The 15,331-nt window shown below is 44.2% G+C and overlaps 1 protein-coding gene across 6 annotated transcripts in view; it reads left to right on the top strand.

Annotated features, from left to right (window-relative positions):
* Window positions 1-15,331, top strand: part of TRRAP (transformation/transcription domain associated protein) — a 118,087-nt gene that overhangs the window by 32,367 nt on the left and 70,389 nt on the right. For all 6 annotated transcript variants that reach the window (XM_061209670.1, XM_061209668.1, XM_061209669.1 and 3 more), the window contains 9 exons: window positions 936-1,087; window positions 4,691-4,890; window positions 6,212-6,429; window positions 6,547-6,744; window positions 7,316-7,576; window positions 8,091-8,252; window positions 10,418-10,514; window positions 11,844-11,965; window positions 12,284-12,454. In XM_061209670.1, the coding sequence (XP_061065653.1) occupies window positions 936-1,087; window positions 4,691-4,890; window positions 6,212-6,429; window positions 6,547-6,744; window positions 7,316-7,576; window positions 8,091-8,252; window positions 10,418-10,514; window positions 11,844-11,965; window positions 12,284-12,454 (1,581 nt within the window). The remainder of the gene's footprint in view (window positions 1-935; window positions 1,088-4,690; window positions 4,891-6,211; window positions 6,430-6,546; window positions 6,745-7,315; window positions 7,577-8,090; window positions 8,253-10,417; window positions 10,515-11,843; window positions 11,966-12,283; window positions 12,455-15,331) is intronic.

The raw sequence follows: 15,331 nt of genomic DNA, 5'->3' as shown, positions 1-15,331 counted from the left end.
TTTACGTGACAACAGTTCTGCTTTTGGCACACTTTACAATCCCTCTTTTGGCAGGGAAGGGACAGGTAATTGGCTCGTAGGTTATGTTGATTCTTAAAAATAACACTTCTCAGACTATCCTTGCATGATTTATTACATAACCCTGAGCAGGTCAGAGGCAGCAGGAGAAAGGGCACTTCTGTGGTGCCCCAGAAGAGCTCGGACACGCAAGCTGGAGGTGATGCAGTGAGGGGTCCTTGTCACCCTCTGTGCTGTGTTGCCTGGCTGCGTCTGGAGGGTGGGGCCCCTGTCCCCTGTCCCCTGTCAGCTCTGGTTCCTCACACAGGGCTGGGATAAATCTTTAGTCTTCAACACAGATTAAGGCTTTGATTTCTGGGTATATAAGTATCTTTAACATTAATATCTTAGCTGTTAGACTCCAAGTGTTTTTTGGTGTGTGATTGTTCCTTCCCTGCCTTCCTGGTCAACCTAATGAAAAGGATAAAATGTGTATGTAGCTATGTAGGTTTTCTGAAAAAATGAAGTAAACCCTCTTTTAAAGAGAGAATTTAGTAAAAGCTTAGGAAAGTCATCTTTTAGTTTTGAACTGAGACGACTCAGATTGTAGTTTAATCCAGCAAATCTACCACAAGAGGCCTTCTGAGCTCACTTAATTTCTGGAATCTCCCACTGGCTACTTAAGCATGAAATTAGTGAACTCCACATCCCATTTCAGTTTGAACCATGGCTGCTCTTTATGTCATAATACTTCTGTCGCCTTCTCTGGAGGTTTCATTTGGAGAATACCTGCTAGCCTGTCTGCAGGCCTCCTGTGCTCTCTTCAGGAGCAAGCTTACATTCAGGTTCTTCTGGGTGGTGCACGTGCTTTCCATGCAAGCTTTTCAGAGCTATGTCATTTCAGCACAGACTACAGTTTTTGCGTTTCTTTGCTGTAGGCCATCGAAACGGCTCTGGACTGCCTGAAGAGTGCCAACACGGAGCCCTACTACCGGAGGCAGGCGTGGGAAGTGATCAGGTGCTTCCTGGTGGCAATGATGAGTCTGGAGGACAATAAACACGCACTCTACCAGCTCCTGGCACACCCCAAGTATGCTGATGATTTAATTCTCTGTGCTGGGACATAACTTGTTTCAGAAAATTAGGGATGGAGAGGACCTCCCAGATCTCTTAGTGTTTTAAGTATGTTCCTGCAGTTCAGGAAAATGACATGTTGTTTGCCCAGCAATGCTTCTCTTGCCTTTTAGAGAAAATGGGAAGAACCTTGGGCACTTGCGAGTTAGAACTTCTCTCAGTCGTAATCCTCCTTTAGTATTGCCTCCTCCACTAGGTCGCAAGCTTCAGGAATCAAGGGTCAGTCCTCTCTCCCTTCGGCTCACCGTTACATTTGCAGCGCCAGCACATGATAGGTGTTCAGGGGATCTTTTGCTTTTCCAGTCCAGAGTGCTCCTTTTGTGTGACATTTTTATTTCGCTCATATCGCTGAAGGCTGTGACCTTCATATAATGATCTTTTGTGGTAATGTATGTCTGTCATCTTTCTGTGTTATAAGTTTCAGGGAAGAGGTTTTTCCTTTGTATTTTTACGTTTCTCACAGCGTCAGAGATAACGCCAGATATATAGTAGGTGCTCAGTTGTTAAAAGAGCGTTGGAGCGAGAGCAGTGAGAAACAGCCAAGTGCACGAGGACATAAGGCAGCATGAATAAGAGCCCACAGAACCCGCAGGAAGAGATCTGCTCAGACTGCAGACACGAGGCTCTCCACAGCTAGGTTATAACTGTGCTGCTGCTGTGTCTAAAATAAATGAAAGACAAACTTGAAAACACTCCAAGAAATTACAAACCTTATAAAAATTGCCCAAGCAGATTAAAGAAAAAAAAGCAGAAAGAGAATCTTTAGATAAGAGATTAAGTCAAAAGAAATTATCCAGAATGTGTGCAGAGAGAGAAAAAGATGAAAAATTTTAAAAAGAATTAAGAGACATGTAGAATAGTGTGAAGTGGCATAGTTGCTTGAAGTCCCACAGGAACGAAGAGCAAAGAAAAGGGCAATATGTGGTCAGATGTAATTGGGGTACAGCTAAGGCTATATTTTGAGGGAAACTTGTAGCCTTAAGAATCATAATAGACTGGAAACAGTCCAGATGTCTGTCATCCGTGGTGCGTGGATACAACGAAATCTCAGCAGTAACGAGGAACGAACTACTGACTCGTGTTCCAAGATGAACAGATATTTCCAACACCAGGCTAAGGGAAAGAAGCCAAACCCAGGGCTGCATATTGTACGGTTCCTTTTTTTTTTTTATAATTTTGAAAAAAATTTTTTTATTTTTTGGCTGCGTTGGGTCTTCGTTGCTGCGCGCGGGCTTTTCTCTCTAGTTGCGGTGAGCAGGGGCTACTCTTCATTGCGGTGTGCGGGCTTCTCGTTGAAGTGGCTTCTCTTGTTGCGGGGCACCGGCTCTAGGCACGCAGGCTTCAGTAGTTGCAGCACGCGGGCTCAGTAGTTGAGGCTCGCGGGCTCTAGAGCACAGGCTCAGTAGTTGTGGCACATGGGCTTAGTTTCTCTGCGGCATGTGGGATCTTCCCTGCCCAGGGATTGAACCCGTGTCCCCTGCATTGGCAGGTGGATTCTTAACCACTGCGCCACCAGGGAAGTCCCAGCATAATGCTTTTGAAACTCATCCATGATGCAAAATTTGTCTGTAGTTTGCTCCTTTTCATTGCCGAATCATATTCTCTTGTATGGGTATAAAATGGTGCTTTTCTACCTCCATGTGCTCTTTTTTTTACAAAGGAAGATCTTTTTCTGTCTCCTTTCATATTTGTTTATAGTAGTATGGACTCATGGATTCTTAATTTATTTAAAGGGTGACAGTCCATTAATTTGGTGGCCAGAGTGTCTAGATAGAGTCACTGAGAGCCCTCCTGGCTGGCTGCTGTATTCCTGCGTCGTGTCCCCATCAGTTTCTGAGCGTCCTTCGTAGCTCAGCAGGATGTTTCTGGCTCGCCTCGTGCCCTCTCTCCCCCAGCCCTGGAGTCACCATTCCCTATCAAAGGAGTGAGGGCTCCTGAAGAAATGGACACAGACCAAGGTCTCTCTGCTAGGTGTGCTCATTGTTTCTAAGCCTTTCAGCCGAATTTTTTGATAAACAGAAGTTCATGATATTACTGTGGTCAAGGTGATAAATTTTTCCTTTTGTTTTATGCTTTTTATATTGTTTGTAGGAAATCATTTTCTGCATCCTCATCGTGAAGATACTCTTGTATTATCTTCTAAAAGCTCTGTAGTTCTGTCCTTTGCATTTTGATCTTTATCCTCTAGAATTAACTTTTGTGAATGGAGTGGAGTAGGGGTCCATGTTTATTTTTTGCCCTTTGGATATTCAGGACCCACTTATTTATAAAGACTGTTCGTTCTCCATCTCTGCATTCATAGATTGAGTACCTTCTAGAACCAGGCTCTGTTCAAGGTTTGTGTACAAGACTGCATCCTTGCCTTCAAGGAATTCATATTCTAGTGGGGTAGACGGACAACAGCAGAAAGAAACAAATGCATAGTATTTCAGCTAGTGATAAGTGCTGCTGTGCATCGCAGGTTAAGGAGTGCGCTGGGCAGGAGGGAGAGTGGGGTGGGGTGGGGCTGAGTTAGGGCCTCAGGGGAACACCAAGAAGACTTTGGATTTTGCCCTAAGTTTCACAGGAAGTGGATGAAAGGCTGTGACTTACTCTGGCTGACCGCAGGTTTTCTTGGCTTAAGCCAGAAGAGCATGTACTGGGGTGTCAGTAGCAGTGTGGAAGAGCAGGCCGGGGGGATGGTGGGACTCAGATGTCTGATTGCGTTAGTTGGACCCAGTGGCCTTTTAAAGAGCATGATTACAACCTGGAAAAGAGCTAAGGAGACGTTCAGGTGTGGGGTGGGGAGTGTGACCACCACTCTTCCCTCTGTTTGAAGATGCTGCACGTGGAAATGAAGGGCCTGTGTATTTTATTAGTTTTGGGGGCAGAACCAGAGAGTGAGTGGGCAAATATTAGAGGCAGACTCTGGTCACAGAAAGAAATTTCTGTTATCTGGACCTGTTCATGGTTGGATGAAACTAAAAATTTTTTAAATATTGACGACCATTTCTTATCCTTGTGTTTGATGTGTGCTTCCCTGACTCTGCTTTCTTGGGTTTTAGTTAATCTCATATAATTGGCAGTAAACCCTTTATCCATTTAGACCCATAGCCCCATTTGATTCTGTACCTAGTGGTGTGATTTTTCAACATATAACAGGTATATAGTTGCTTTTAAGTAATAGCTTTTTTCATCTCTCTTTGATCATTGATACTTCTTACAATTTGGCTTATTTAATTATAAAAGATTAATATCAAACATCAAATTTCTTAAAATAGAAAATAATTGCAAAAATATTGAATGTGCTGTCCTTTTGTAATTTACCTCTGATTCATTACCTGTGCTCATATTAGGTAGAACATATTTGGTGTCTCTTGAACCATTGGCTATAAACATTCATCATGAAATTCATCATGTTTGATTCCAAAGTGTTGCTGAAATTAAAGCAGAGAAATTAACTCACTCAGGCCTATCTGCACAAGAGAAAAGTGGGCAGGTTGAAAATAAGTAAGTTGTAGTGGAATCATTGGCTCAGGACTTGAGTGTCGTGATGATGGATTTAATTGTTGTCTTGCAGCTTTACAGAAAAGACCATACCCAATGTCATCATATCACATCGCTACAAAGCTCAAGACACTCCAGCTCGGAAGACGTTTGAGCAGGCTCTGACCGGGGCGTTCATGTCCGCTGTCATTAAAGACCTCCGGCCCAGTGCCCTGCCCTTTGTAGCCAGCTTGATTCGCCACTACACGATGGTGGCGGTTGCCCAGCAGTGCGGTGAGTGGGACAGAGAAGTGGTGGGTTGAGGCCTTCGGGGAGCTTCAAAAACTCGGTCAGACGCTGTGTTTCAGAGAAGCTGAGTTTGGCTGATTGGTTTTTGGCTTTTGTTTCATAGTTTTCCACTCATTCCATTGACAGAGATAGTTGGTATGTCAGCAGTGGGTGCTGAATTCACTTGAAAATTGTCACCAAGTTTTACCTATAAAATACACCGAGTTTAACATTTTGGCCCTTTGTTTTTCATCCTGGGGGCTGAGTACTTTTGGACCCTCTGTGTGTAGAACAGGGACAGTTCATGGTCACGCCCCTTGCTGGTCTCCTGTCCTTGGTGGTGTTTCCAAGGCTCACCCTCCCCTCTGCTCCATCACCCGCTGGCCGCTCATCAGCAGCTGCTCCGTCTCCAGGCTGTGCTTGCCCTGCTCCTGGGCTCGTCCTGCCTGTGGGCTCCTCGCCTCTGCTCCGGGGTTCTCAGGCTCTGGGTGGTGAAGGACCCATTTCGTTTGTCTCTGTGTTTCTAACCCACTGCAGACTGGTGATTTTGGAAAAGACAGTAACAATGTCACCACACCGCCGATTGCTAAGTTTCTGAACACTTAATCTCACCTTAATCTCAGTGCTGGTCAGTGGGCACGCACACTTGAGTAGCACTTTGGGTCCTCAGAGCCCCTCACCCTCGATCAACAAGTGGTTTTCTCCAGACACTGCAGAACACAGAACTTCCCCTCCTTTTTTTTAACTCTTCCTGCCTGGACAGTCAGTGCTGTACAGTTTAACACTTAGGTTGTTTCTCAGTGTTTCCAGCAGACCTGTACGCTTCTCAGTAACTCCCATCTTGCCTCACGCTGGGTGCCTGCCAGGTATGAATTAACAGTTGCTGGAAGACTGTTCTCTGTGTGCGTTAGGTTTTGTAGGTGGATGTTGTTGCTTTTTACTGTTACTTGTATGTGAAGAGTGTCCAGAGCATAACCCATGGTCATTCCCATATTGTACCTCTTGGCCTCGCTAATGATTTTTTTAAAGAAGGTACCTGATTGTGGTTCTCATTTTAAACTAATACATCTTTGAATTGGGATTGAGAAAGTGTGAAAATATCAGTGTGTAATGGAAAACATTCAGAAAAATAGCCTTAGTGCCGGTCAGATCACTTAGTTTATAAATAACTGCAGTTTACCAGCAGTTGGTCTGGAGTACCAGGGTTGGGCTTTTATTAAATTCCTAACCTCAAGGAAAAACGCGAGGTAGTTTTGCAATTTGAGGGACGAGAAAGTTTGTGGAGCTAAACCCGACTTTCCCTCGTGCCCTCTGCCTCTCCTTTCAGGTCCCTTCTTGCTCCCCTGCTACCAGGTGGGCAGCCAGCCCAGCACCGCCATGTTTCACAGTGAAGAAAACGGGTCGAAAGGAATGGACCCCTTGGTCCTCATTGATGCGATAGCTATTTGTATGGCGTATGAAGAAAAGGAACTTTGCAAGATCGGGGAGGTAGCCCTCGCTGTGATATTTGATGTTGCGAGTATCATCCTGGGCTCAAAGGAGAGGGTAAGGAAGGATTGAGGTCTGTGTGGGCGTGTTTGTGCTTGAGGGTAGTCGTTCTAGAAATCACTCATAGTTTAAGAACTGAGTAACACCGTACGGGTTGTGTGTGTTTTTCTCCAGGCGTGCCAGCTGCCCCTCTTCTCTTATATCGTGGAACGCTTGTGCGCGTGCTGCTACGAGCAGGCCTGGTACGCAAAGCTGGGGGGTGTGGTGTCCATTAAGTTCCTCATGGAGCGGCTGCCTCTCACTTGGGTTCTGCAGAACCAGCAAACCTTCCTCAAAGCTCTTCTCTTTGTCATGATGGACTTGACTGGAGAGGTAGGTGATGGGTGACCCCAAACCTAGCCATCCTGGTTCAAGATGCTGGTTTGCCTGGAGAACAGTTGGTTTCAGACAGTTCCGCAAATATGCTCTCCTAGAAGCTTAGAAAACATGACAGCATCTTCAGTGAAAGGACAGATCAGAGCCCTCAGGTTCTCTTTCTCTGAGGATCTAAATACTTGTCTGTCTTGATGAACAGCCCCTGGCCAGAGTACTTAACTGGCCAGAAGTTTCTATAGGAGTCGCGTTCTTTATGAACCTCTGTGCAGATATAACACAAACAAATAGAAGATGGTGGGCATTGCCTGCTTAAATCCATTCGGTAAACACAAGGATCAAGTCTAGATCCGCATTTTCTTTTCTGAATGACAGACAGAAATTACCTATGAGCAGGAGAGTTAGCTACTGGAATACCTTGCAGACGTTAATGAAGCAGACTTGATACGTTAGCTGGCGTGAGGGGCGTGCGCCCCCAGTGACAGCGTTTGTTGGGGGGAGTGTGTGCAGGAGACGTGGGTGCTGTGGGCAGCATTGCCCCCTTTCGTGCTAAGGAGCCCCTGGCCTGCAGGTTTCCAATGGGGCAGTCGCCATGGCCAAAACCACCCTGGAGCAGCTTCTGATGAGGTGTGCGACGCCCCTGAAGGACGAGGAGAGGGCTGAGGAGATCATGGCGGCCCAGGAGAAGTCCTTCCACCACGTGACCCATGACCTGGTTCGGGAAGTCACGTCTCCAAACTCAACCGTGAGGAAGCAGGCTATGCACTCCCTGCAGGTGCTGGCCCAGGTCACCGGGAAAAGCGTGACCGTGATAATGGAACCCCATAAGGAGGTGAGACGTCTGTCACCAGACTAGGGTTATTGGAACAAAACCTTTGAAGACTTTTTTTCCTTCAAGTTTGACTTGTAGATGATACGGAATTTGTAATTTTGTGTCCAGTAAACAGAGTGCTGTTACATATGCTCTTTCTGATCTCAGATATGCAAACAGCAACATGCTTACGTTAACGTCTGTATCAGTAGTTGTGAGTGTCAAGGGAGTAGAGTACTGGTTTCCTGGGCCTGTAGAGCACAGCCTGATGGTGCTGTTCTTGTTTTGGTGGTGGTGGTTGTGAGAGAGGTTACTCTGGACCTGTAGGAATTAAACGTATCTGACGTGCATCTTTCCATGACCCAGTGTCAGCGTAGGAAACGGAGCTTCCCTTTCCTAACTAAAGGACGTCTGTGATAACTTTTGATCTCAGTTATGGTTTTCAAATTGCTAATTGGCTTAGAACATTGTGATGAGAGGTGTTTGCTTTCTGAGGGGCGGCTGGTCAGTGATGCTTCCTCCCTGCCTCTCCCAGGTTCTCCAGGATATGGTCCCACCTAAGAAGCATTTGCTCCGACACCAGCCTGCCAACGCGCAGATTGGCCTGATGGAGGGGAACACGTTCTGTACCACGTTGCAGCCCAGGCTCTTCACAATGGACCTTAACGTGGTGGAGCATAAGGTGTTCTACACAGAGGTAGGGGGGTGGTGGTGCGGCGTGGTGTGGATGGTGATGGCGTGTGTCTGGTAACCTGTCTTTGTGCACGAAGACTGGTCAGGCAGCACTCAGAAGGCATGGGCGGTGACCATGGTAACCGGCCATCGCCTGGCTCAGCCCCCGGCACAGGTATGTTACGTCCGCGATTGGCGAGGAGGTAGGCATGGTGACTGGAGATGTCCGGTAGAATGTGGGGGGTTTCTGAGTTCTTCGAGCTCTCTTAGCCCTCCACAGGGAGCCTTGCTCTTCAGGACCTTGAGCTTGTATTCTAGAGATAAGACTGTAGCATCTACCTTAATCACTTTCGTAGTAGCAGGTGCCCAGTTTACTGAATTTATCAATCACTTGAATGTGCCGTTTGCAGTTGAGAACTCACTTCACGTGAATGCCCTTACCTAGTTCTGGCAGCACCCCGTGAAGTACACACACTGATGATTCTCATTTTGAAGATGCAGAATCTGAGCCTTAGGGTTTGTTAGACACCTAAAACTGCAGAGCAGGTGAGCTGGAGAGCTTAGGGTGGAACCACCACAGTTGTTTTAGAGCCTGGTTTCTAATCACTCCGCTGTCCTGCTGGGCTCTTGTTTAGTGGACTTGACTTGCCCCTTGACCCAAGATAACAGGCGGTGGTGGATGGCACTTTATAAGTGTTTGTCACCGTAAATATTGCAGTGTGGGATGAAATTAGACAGTGATAAATAGAAATTAAACTATAAATACAGTCAAATTATAAGCATTAATTCTTAGACTCCATAATGGGCTGTTGATTAGTCCTAATCTGAAATTTTTATGAGACATGAATCATACTTCTGGAGGCATTGTCAGAGTAAACTGAGGCGAAAGTCATAAGGAAGCAAATTCTTCCTTATCCACGCTAAGTCTGAATTTTCCAATTATGAAAAATTTACCTATTGATTCTTTAAGTCCTATGTTTTTGCTTGGACATAAGGTCATTGATCATGTGTTCTAGCTGAGATCATTTATACCTTGTTATATCCCTTGTATAACATCACTCATAAGATTTGATGGAGGGTCCAGGAGAGCCCCTGGAGAATGGGAGGGGAACTTGCCTTTGGGGGCTTCAGAGGCAGATGTGTTGTAAGCTATGTGGAAAATTCCTCATGGAGCTGGAGACCAGAAACTGGTAGTGAGTGTTTAAATTTCGGGAAACTAAACTGGTTTTGAAAGTGTTTATCAGGATGCCAGCTGCATAAAAACATGTGAGGATCTTTCAGAAAATAGAAACTCTTGAGTCCTCTTCCCGAAGATTTAGGTTCAGTAGATTTGGTGTCAGACCTGGGAATCTACTGCCTAAAAACTTCCCAGGTGATTCTGGTGTGGCCACGTTTGGAAGTCTGGCTTTCTAACTTAGTTTCTGATGCTCACTCTCTCTAGATATAGATAGAGGGTTCTATATATGTGTGTGTATACAAATATGTTATATATGAGGAAAGCGTTACTGAAGGTTTCCTCTGCGGGGTGGAGTAGGGTGGGTGGTTGAAATGCTTTTCTCTATATGTCCTCCTCTACTGTTTTAAATCTTTTACTAGGTAGGAATCTTTAAGGGAAAAAACGGTACCATTTTCCAGGATGTCAATAGAAGGGGAAAGAAGTAATAGAACACCATATATAACATTTTAGATATTAGATATATAAATGTGTACTGGTCTGATAAAGTGTCTGGAAGGCTAGCCACTGGAGTATCTGCGTTACGGTATTTCCAGTGAAATACTTCCTGCTTATGCGTCTCTGTACTTGAAAAGAAAGAAAAAAAAAAGGATTACTGCTCCAACTCTTGAATTATAACATGTATGTTTCTTGGGCACTGGCCCAAGGCATTGGGAAGCAGCTCTGAACAAGGAGGAGTTGTACCCGCCATCTTGGAATTTGCGTTTAGATAAAGTGATCCTCTGCGTAAAGAAAAAACATAATGGTATCAGAGTGGGTCAGAAAGTGTCACAGAGGTTGACTGAGTTTTGCTTCAGAATAAGGAAGTTCAAGCACATATCGATACTTAAATGCTTTGGGATTTGGGTTTAGTTTGTTAATCATGTTGTATGTGGCAGATCGCTGTGTTCTGTTACTTGCAAGGTTATTGTGTCTTCACAGTGAGAGCAGGCTAAATTAAGTTCTATCTTTTGCAGCTCTTGAATTTGTGCGAGGCTGAAGATTCAGCTTTAACAAAACTGCCCTGTTATAAAAGCCTTCCGTCACTCGTACCTTTACGAATTGCAGCCTTAAGTAAGTTCATGTAAATCTGAGACAAGTTACGGGGTACAAAAGTGAAGGGAGACAGTGGCGTTTTTTTGTTGTCTAATTTTTCTGACTTTTTGTGGTCTTTTTAAGGTGGAATAAAAAAAAATTACGTTTGTATATTTATCAAACTACATAGTGAGATGTCAATGGATTATATAGATTGCTAGGATTTAAATAATTTTTTTTACTCTAATAAACTGGATTTCACTCTATAGTGAACTCTTTATAGCTGTCTTATGGGAACTATATATAACTCTAAAGTATGTATCTCTCTAATATTCTGGTTTAAGAGAGTTGTCATACCATTCCTATCTTGCCATTTTCATCTGAATCGGAGTATTTAGACCTTTTCAAACTTTTTAATGATTCAGAAGCATTTGAGACTCCTGCTGTCTCTAGGCTTTCATTAAGAATGTGTTATCATTGTTTAGCACAGGAATTGTACATAGTTTAGGAACATATACTAGATCAGTACTCATCCTCATGCTTAGAAACAGTCATTTCCCCCTTTTTTGATAAATACAAGTTGCTTAGTTGACTTTGTCTCTTGACTTTTATACACTTAATAAAATATTACCAGAATCCTTGAATTAGAGGTAGAGGAGCTGAGAGGCAGACCATAATACTTGAGCTTGAGGATGAGGCTCAAGACACAGCTAGCCAGAGCTGTGGTGGGTGGGGCGTTGGGAGCTTCTCACGCTTCCTGGTGGGTGCCTCTCAGGCGTTCCTGTCAGCTGGCACGGGCATTGCTTTTGCTACAATGTTACCCCTTAACTAACCTTTAACATAGAGGCTGGAGGCATGTGGTGTTGCCTAAGGATATTTGCATTTTCAAAGCCTTTAACCCCCCAAGTTGGGAGGAGACCACCTGATTAGACTTGGATAGTGGAGAGACGCTGGGCTGTGTGTGTCTATTTCCTTCATCACCAGAATCTGAGGCTCTATCCTTGGCTAATTCAGCATGTGTCCGCCCACAGGTCAGCCGTGCTCTCACCTGTGAGGATGTCTTGGGGGCATGGGTGCATTGGGGACCCCCTTCAGCCCTTGTTTTCCCATTGTTTCTCTCCTTCAGCCCTTCTTCATCTTATCTGGGCAGTAAGATTTATCATGGACTTTCTGGCAGGCTGTTGCCTTCTTAGATAATAGTGAGCCTGTGATTAGAAGGCAGTGCATTCTTTTGTCTTTCAAGAGGCCAGATACTAGGAAAGAAGTTTAGTGACTCATATATTTGTTGGTTGGTAAGAGCCTTTAGACTAGGAAATTGTACGTTTTTCAGGCTAATGATGAAAATTATATTGATTTCTCTCCCTAAAGATGCGCTTGCTGCCTGCAATTACCTTCCTCAGTCCAGAGAGAAGATCATCGCTGCCCTCTTCAAAGCCCTTAATTCAACCAACAGTGAGCTCCAGGAGGCCGGGGAAGCCTGTATGAGAAAGGTGAGCGAGGGCTGGGCGGGTGTGAGTTCTGCATTGAGTTCTTCCTGTTGACCTTGTCTGTATCCTGGGAGTCGGCCTGTGGTTAATAACATACCGATAGTGTCTCTATCTGTTTCACAGTCATCCTGAGCCCTTTAAAAAGTAAACAGTAATGACTAGTCTTCCTCATTTCATCATAAACTTCTGGAATGTATATGGTTTAATACTCCATTTTCCCAAGCAAAGCAAAAACTTGCTGCTAGAGTTGAATATGAGTTCCATTCTGTTGTGAAGTATACTCTGATATCTGTTTTCTTTTGTAACCTTTTTTTAAAATAGTTTTTAGAAGGTGCTACCATAGAAGTAGATCAAATCCATACTCATATGAGACCTTTGTTGATGATGCTGGGGGATTATCGGAGCTTGACACTGAACGTCGTGAATCGTCTGACCTCGGTGACCAGGCTCTTCCCAAACTCCTTCAATGATAAATTTTGTGATCAGATGATGGTAAGCCAAATGCATACAAATTCTATGATAAACCTGAAAAATTAAATTATTTTTTTAAAATGAGTAACGCATTTACATGGTTTAAAACTCAGAAGGTGTAAAAGTGTGTCTGTGAAAAGCCTCCCTCCCACCCCCGTCCTCCAGCCACCCCGTTCCTCTTCCGGGGGACCACCAGTGTTAAGTTTCCTGTGTGTCCTTCTAGAGATGTCTCCCATTTGTAATGGGACATATGTCTATTAGTTCCCACAAAGGGAAGTGTAATGTATACGTACATCTTACTTTTTCCATTTACCATCCCATCATTTCATATCAGTACATAAAGCGTTTCTTCATTCTGTCTTATGGCTACATGATATTTCATGATGGGGACATGCCAGAATGTACTGAATCATTCCCCACTTGGTGAACATGTAGCTTTTTCCCAGTCTTTGGCCTTTATAGACAGTGATGCGGTGAAAAACTTGTAAGAGCATTAGAAGTCCTTTGAGTTTTTACAGTTATCAAGGAAATAATTGTGCAAAGAAAAGATCTGACAGTGTTTAAACGTGAGGTGTAAACAGATGAAAGAGGGTTTCAAGTATTAACTTTATTTTGCATTCTGTAAATAAACATTTGTGAATAATTTATTAACTTAGTTTCATGGTACGTTACTGCAAACATGCATGTGTTTTTTATGCAGCTTTTAAACCTCACATGCTGGTTTCTTCGTATCTACAGATGCCTAAGAAATGAACAATGGCCCAAATACCTAAGTGGGAATTGATAGTATTATGATTGGTCCTAAAACTTTGAAGTGATGCCCTAATAGTAGAGTGTAATTTTCCAAATTGAAAGGCTCTTTCCCTTTAAGCTTCCATGTGTAATACACATACACACCTATCAATTTACATGCATACAAACATTCATAAGCATGGTTAAAGTAAATGAAATTATATCACTTCCCAGTCAGAGCACATCAAATACACACATTATCTTACCTCATCTTATGACTATTGCTTCTTTCATGTATGAGATCTGTGCGTATGTTCTAATCTCCTAGTGTTTTTATGTTTGTCTCCTTTTAAAACTAGTCTCTCTCTACCCTCTGTTGGCTATCATTTCTTGCTGCCTTTGCATGCCTGCCTGAAACAACTTTCTTTTTGTGTGTTTTTTTTTTTTTTTCACTCCAGTCTAACCCGTTAGATCTGTGAGCTGGGAATTTATTCAGTAAACATTGTTCTCCAGAGTGTTTTAGAACAGAGTAAACAGGGAATTCCCTGGTGGTCCAGTGGTTAGGACTCTGAGCTTTCACTGCCGAGGGCGCAGATTCAATCCCTGGTTGGGGAACTAAGATCCTGCAAGACTTGCAGCACGGCCAAAAAAAAAAAAAAGAACAGAACTGTCTCACATCTGTAGTTTCTGACTAAGGCCAAGAGTCTTTTTCCCTAAAATAAAGTACATGGGTTTTGTGTTTCTGGTTTGTTGAGGGGATTTTTTTTTTTTTTCCTTCTCTGACATTCTAGCCACCTCTGAGTGGTTGAATGCCTCTGAAAGCAGAGAGTGCTGATGTACTTGGATACAGAATAACTGAGGCTTCTGTTTGTCCAGCCATCTCGCCCAGGTCCAGCCAGGTCCCGTGCTATGGTGCTTCTGCGTTTGTGGTGCGGGCCTTGCACATGGACCCTGTGGTCGGCCACGTTCGTCCGTACTGAGCCATGTCCTTCAGCACTGTGCTCAGTCATCGGCCTCTGTTTTCCCTCATTTGATACACTTTTGGGGTGAACAGCTCAAGCCTTCAGCATAAGTTTAAGAGATAGGACACCTTACTGTCTAGTGTGGGCATTCGTAAAGACACCCCTGAACATTTTCCTTTCTTATAATTTCAACTGCTTGACATTTGATCTTGAAGTTTCTTATATGGTTAGTTGTTTTGGAAATCTCCTTATTGAACTAAAAGTGAACTTTATATACCAGTCAGTGTTACTTTTTTCCTTTGGGAAATCTGAAAGCAGCTGGCCATTTTCTGTACCTTTAATTTTGTTACTCTCATATCTTTGGTATAAATAACTATTCTAGTAAGATAGAGGTTTTTTGAATATGTATTCTGATGGTATCCTTCAAGGAATTTTACTGGTAAAGTCTTGTGAGTGTATTTAGTTTCTTTGAAGAAATGTGTATTATTTTAATGTTTCTCAATGTGTGTTCCTTGGAACACTGGCTTTAGAAGATGTAGGGTTTCTGTGAAAAACAGTAACTAACTAAGTAAGTTTGGGAAGCACCACTTACTGTGTTCCCCTCTTGAAGCTTTACAAGGTCTGTGGACACTGAAGGCTCAGAGAAAAGTGTTTGGATGTATTGAAACCATCTGTCCCCAAGCCTGTTTGTGACTGAGGAGTCCTTTTTAAAGTAGCTTGTTAACTTCCTGCAGGGCAGTGTTTTGAAGAACAGGTTTGGACAGTGTAGGATCATGAAGCTGTTGTTTGGATGCCCCTGTGTGGTTTAGCGTGGGCTCTGAGCGCTTGTCGCTGGGTTTTGCTGGACCCCGTTGAGGGCGGGAGCCTGGCTGCCACAGGCTGGGTCAGCCCGAGTTGCTGTGGCCTGGGGATCGCTCTTCTGCTCCTGCAGCAGCACAGTCTTTTCACAGAACGAGCGCCCTCATTCCGCATGGAAGGGAATTGCTACCCGCATGCACTGTGGGATCCATGCTCATCTCACCAGCCCCTCCCCCGGGGTTCCCCTTGTGCCCACTAATCCTCAGCCGCAGTGGCCACCCTTTCCGTTTCTGGCCTCCCTCCTTTTCTCTGCCTGGAGCACTCTTCCTTGTGCTTCTGGCCTGTCTGCCTCTGCAGGGCCCTCCCTGCCTCCTCGGCCCTCATCTGTAGCTGGTTCCTGCTCTTC

This window comes from Eubalaena glacialis, chromosome 13 (assembly GCF_028564815.1).
Source record: "Eubalaena glacialis isolate mEubGla1 chromosome 13, mEubGla1.1.hap2.+ XY, whole genome shotgun sequence".
NCBI lineage: Eukaryota > Metazoa > Chordata > Mammalia > Artiodactyla > Balaenidae > Eubalaena > Eubalaena glacialis.
Note: the sequence above shows the minus strand (reverse complement) of the source record. Positions and strands in the feature narration are given on the sequence as shown.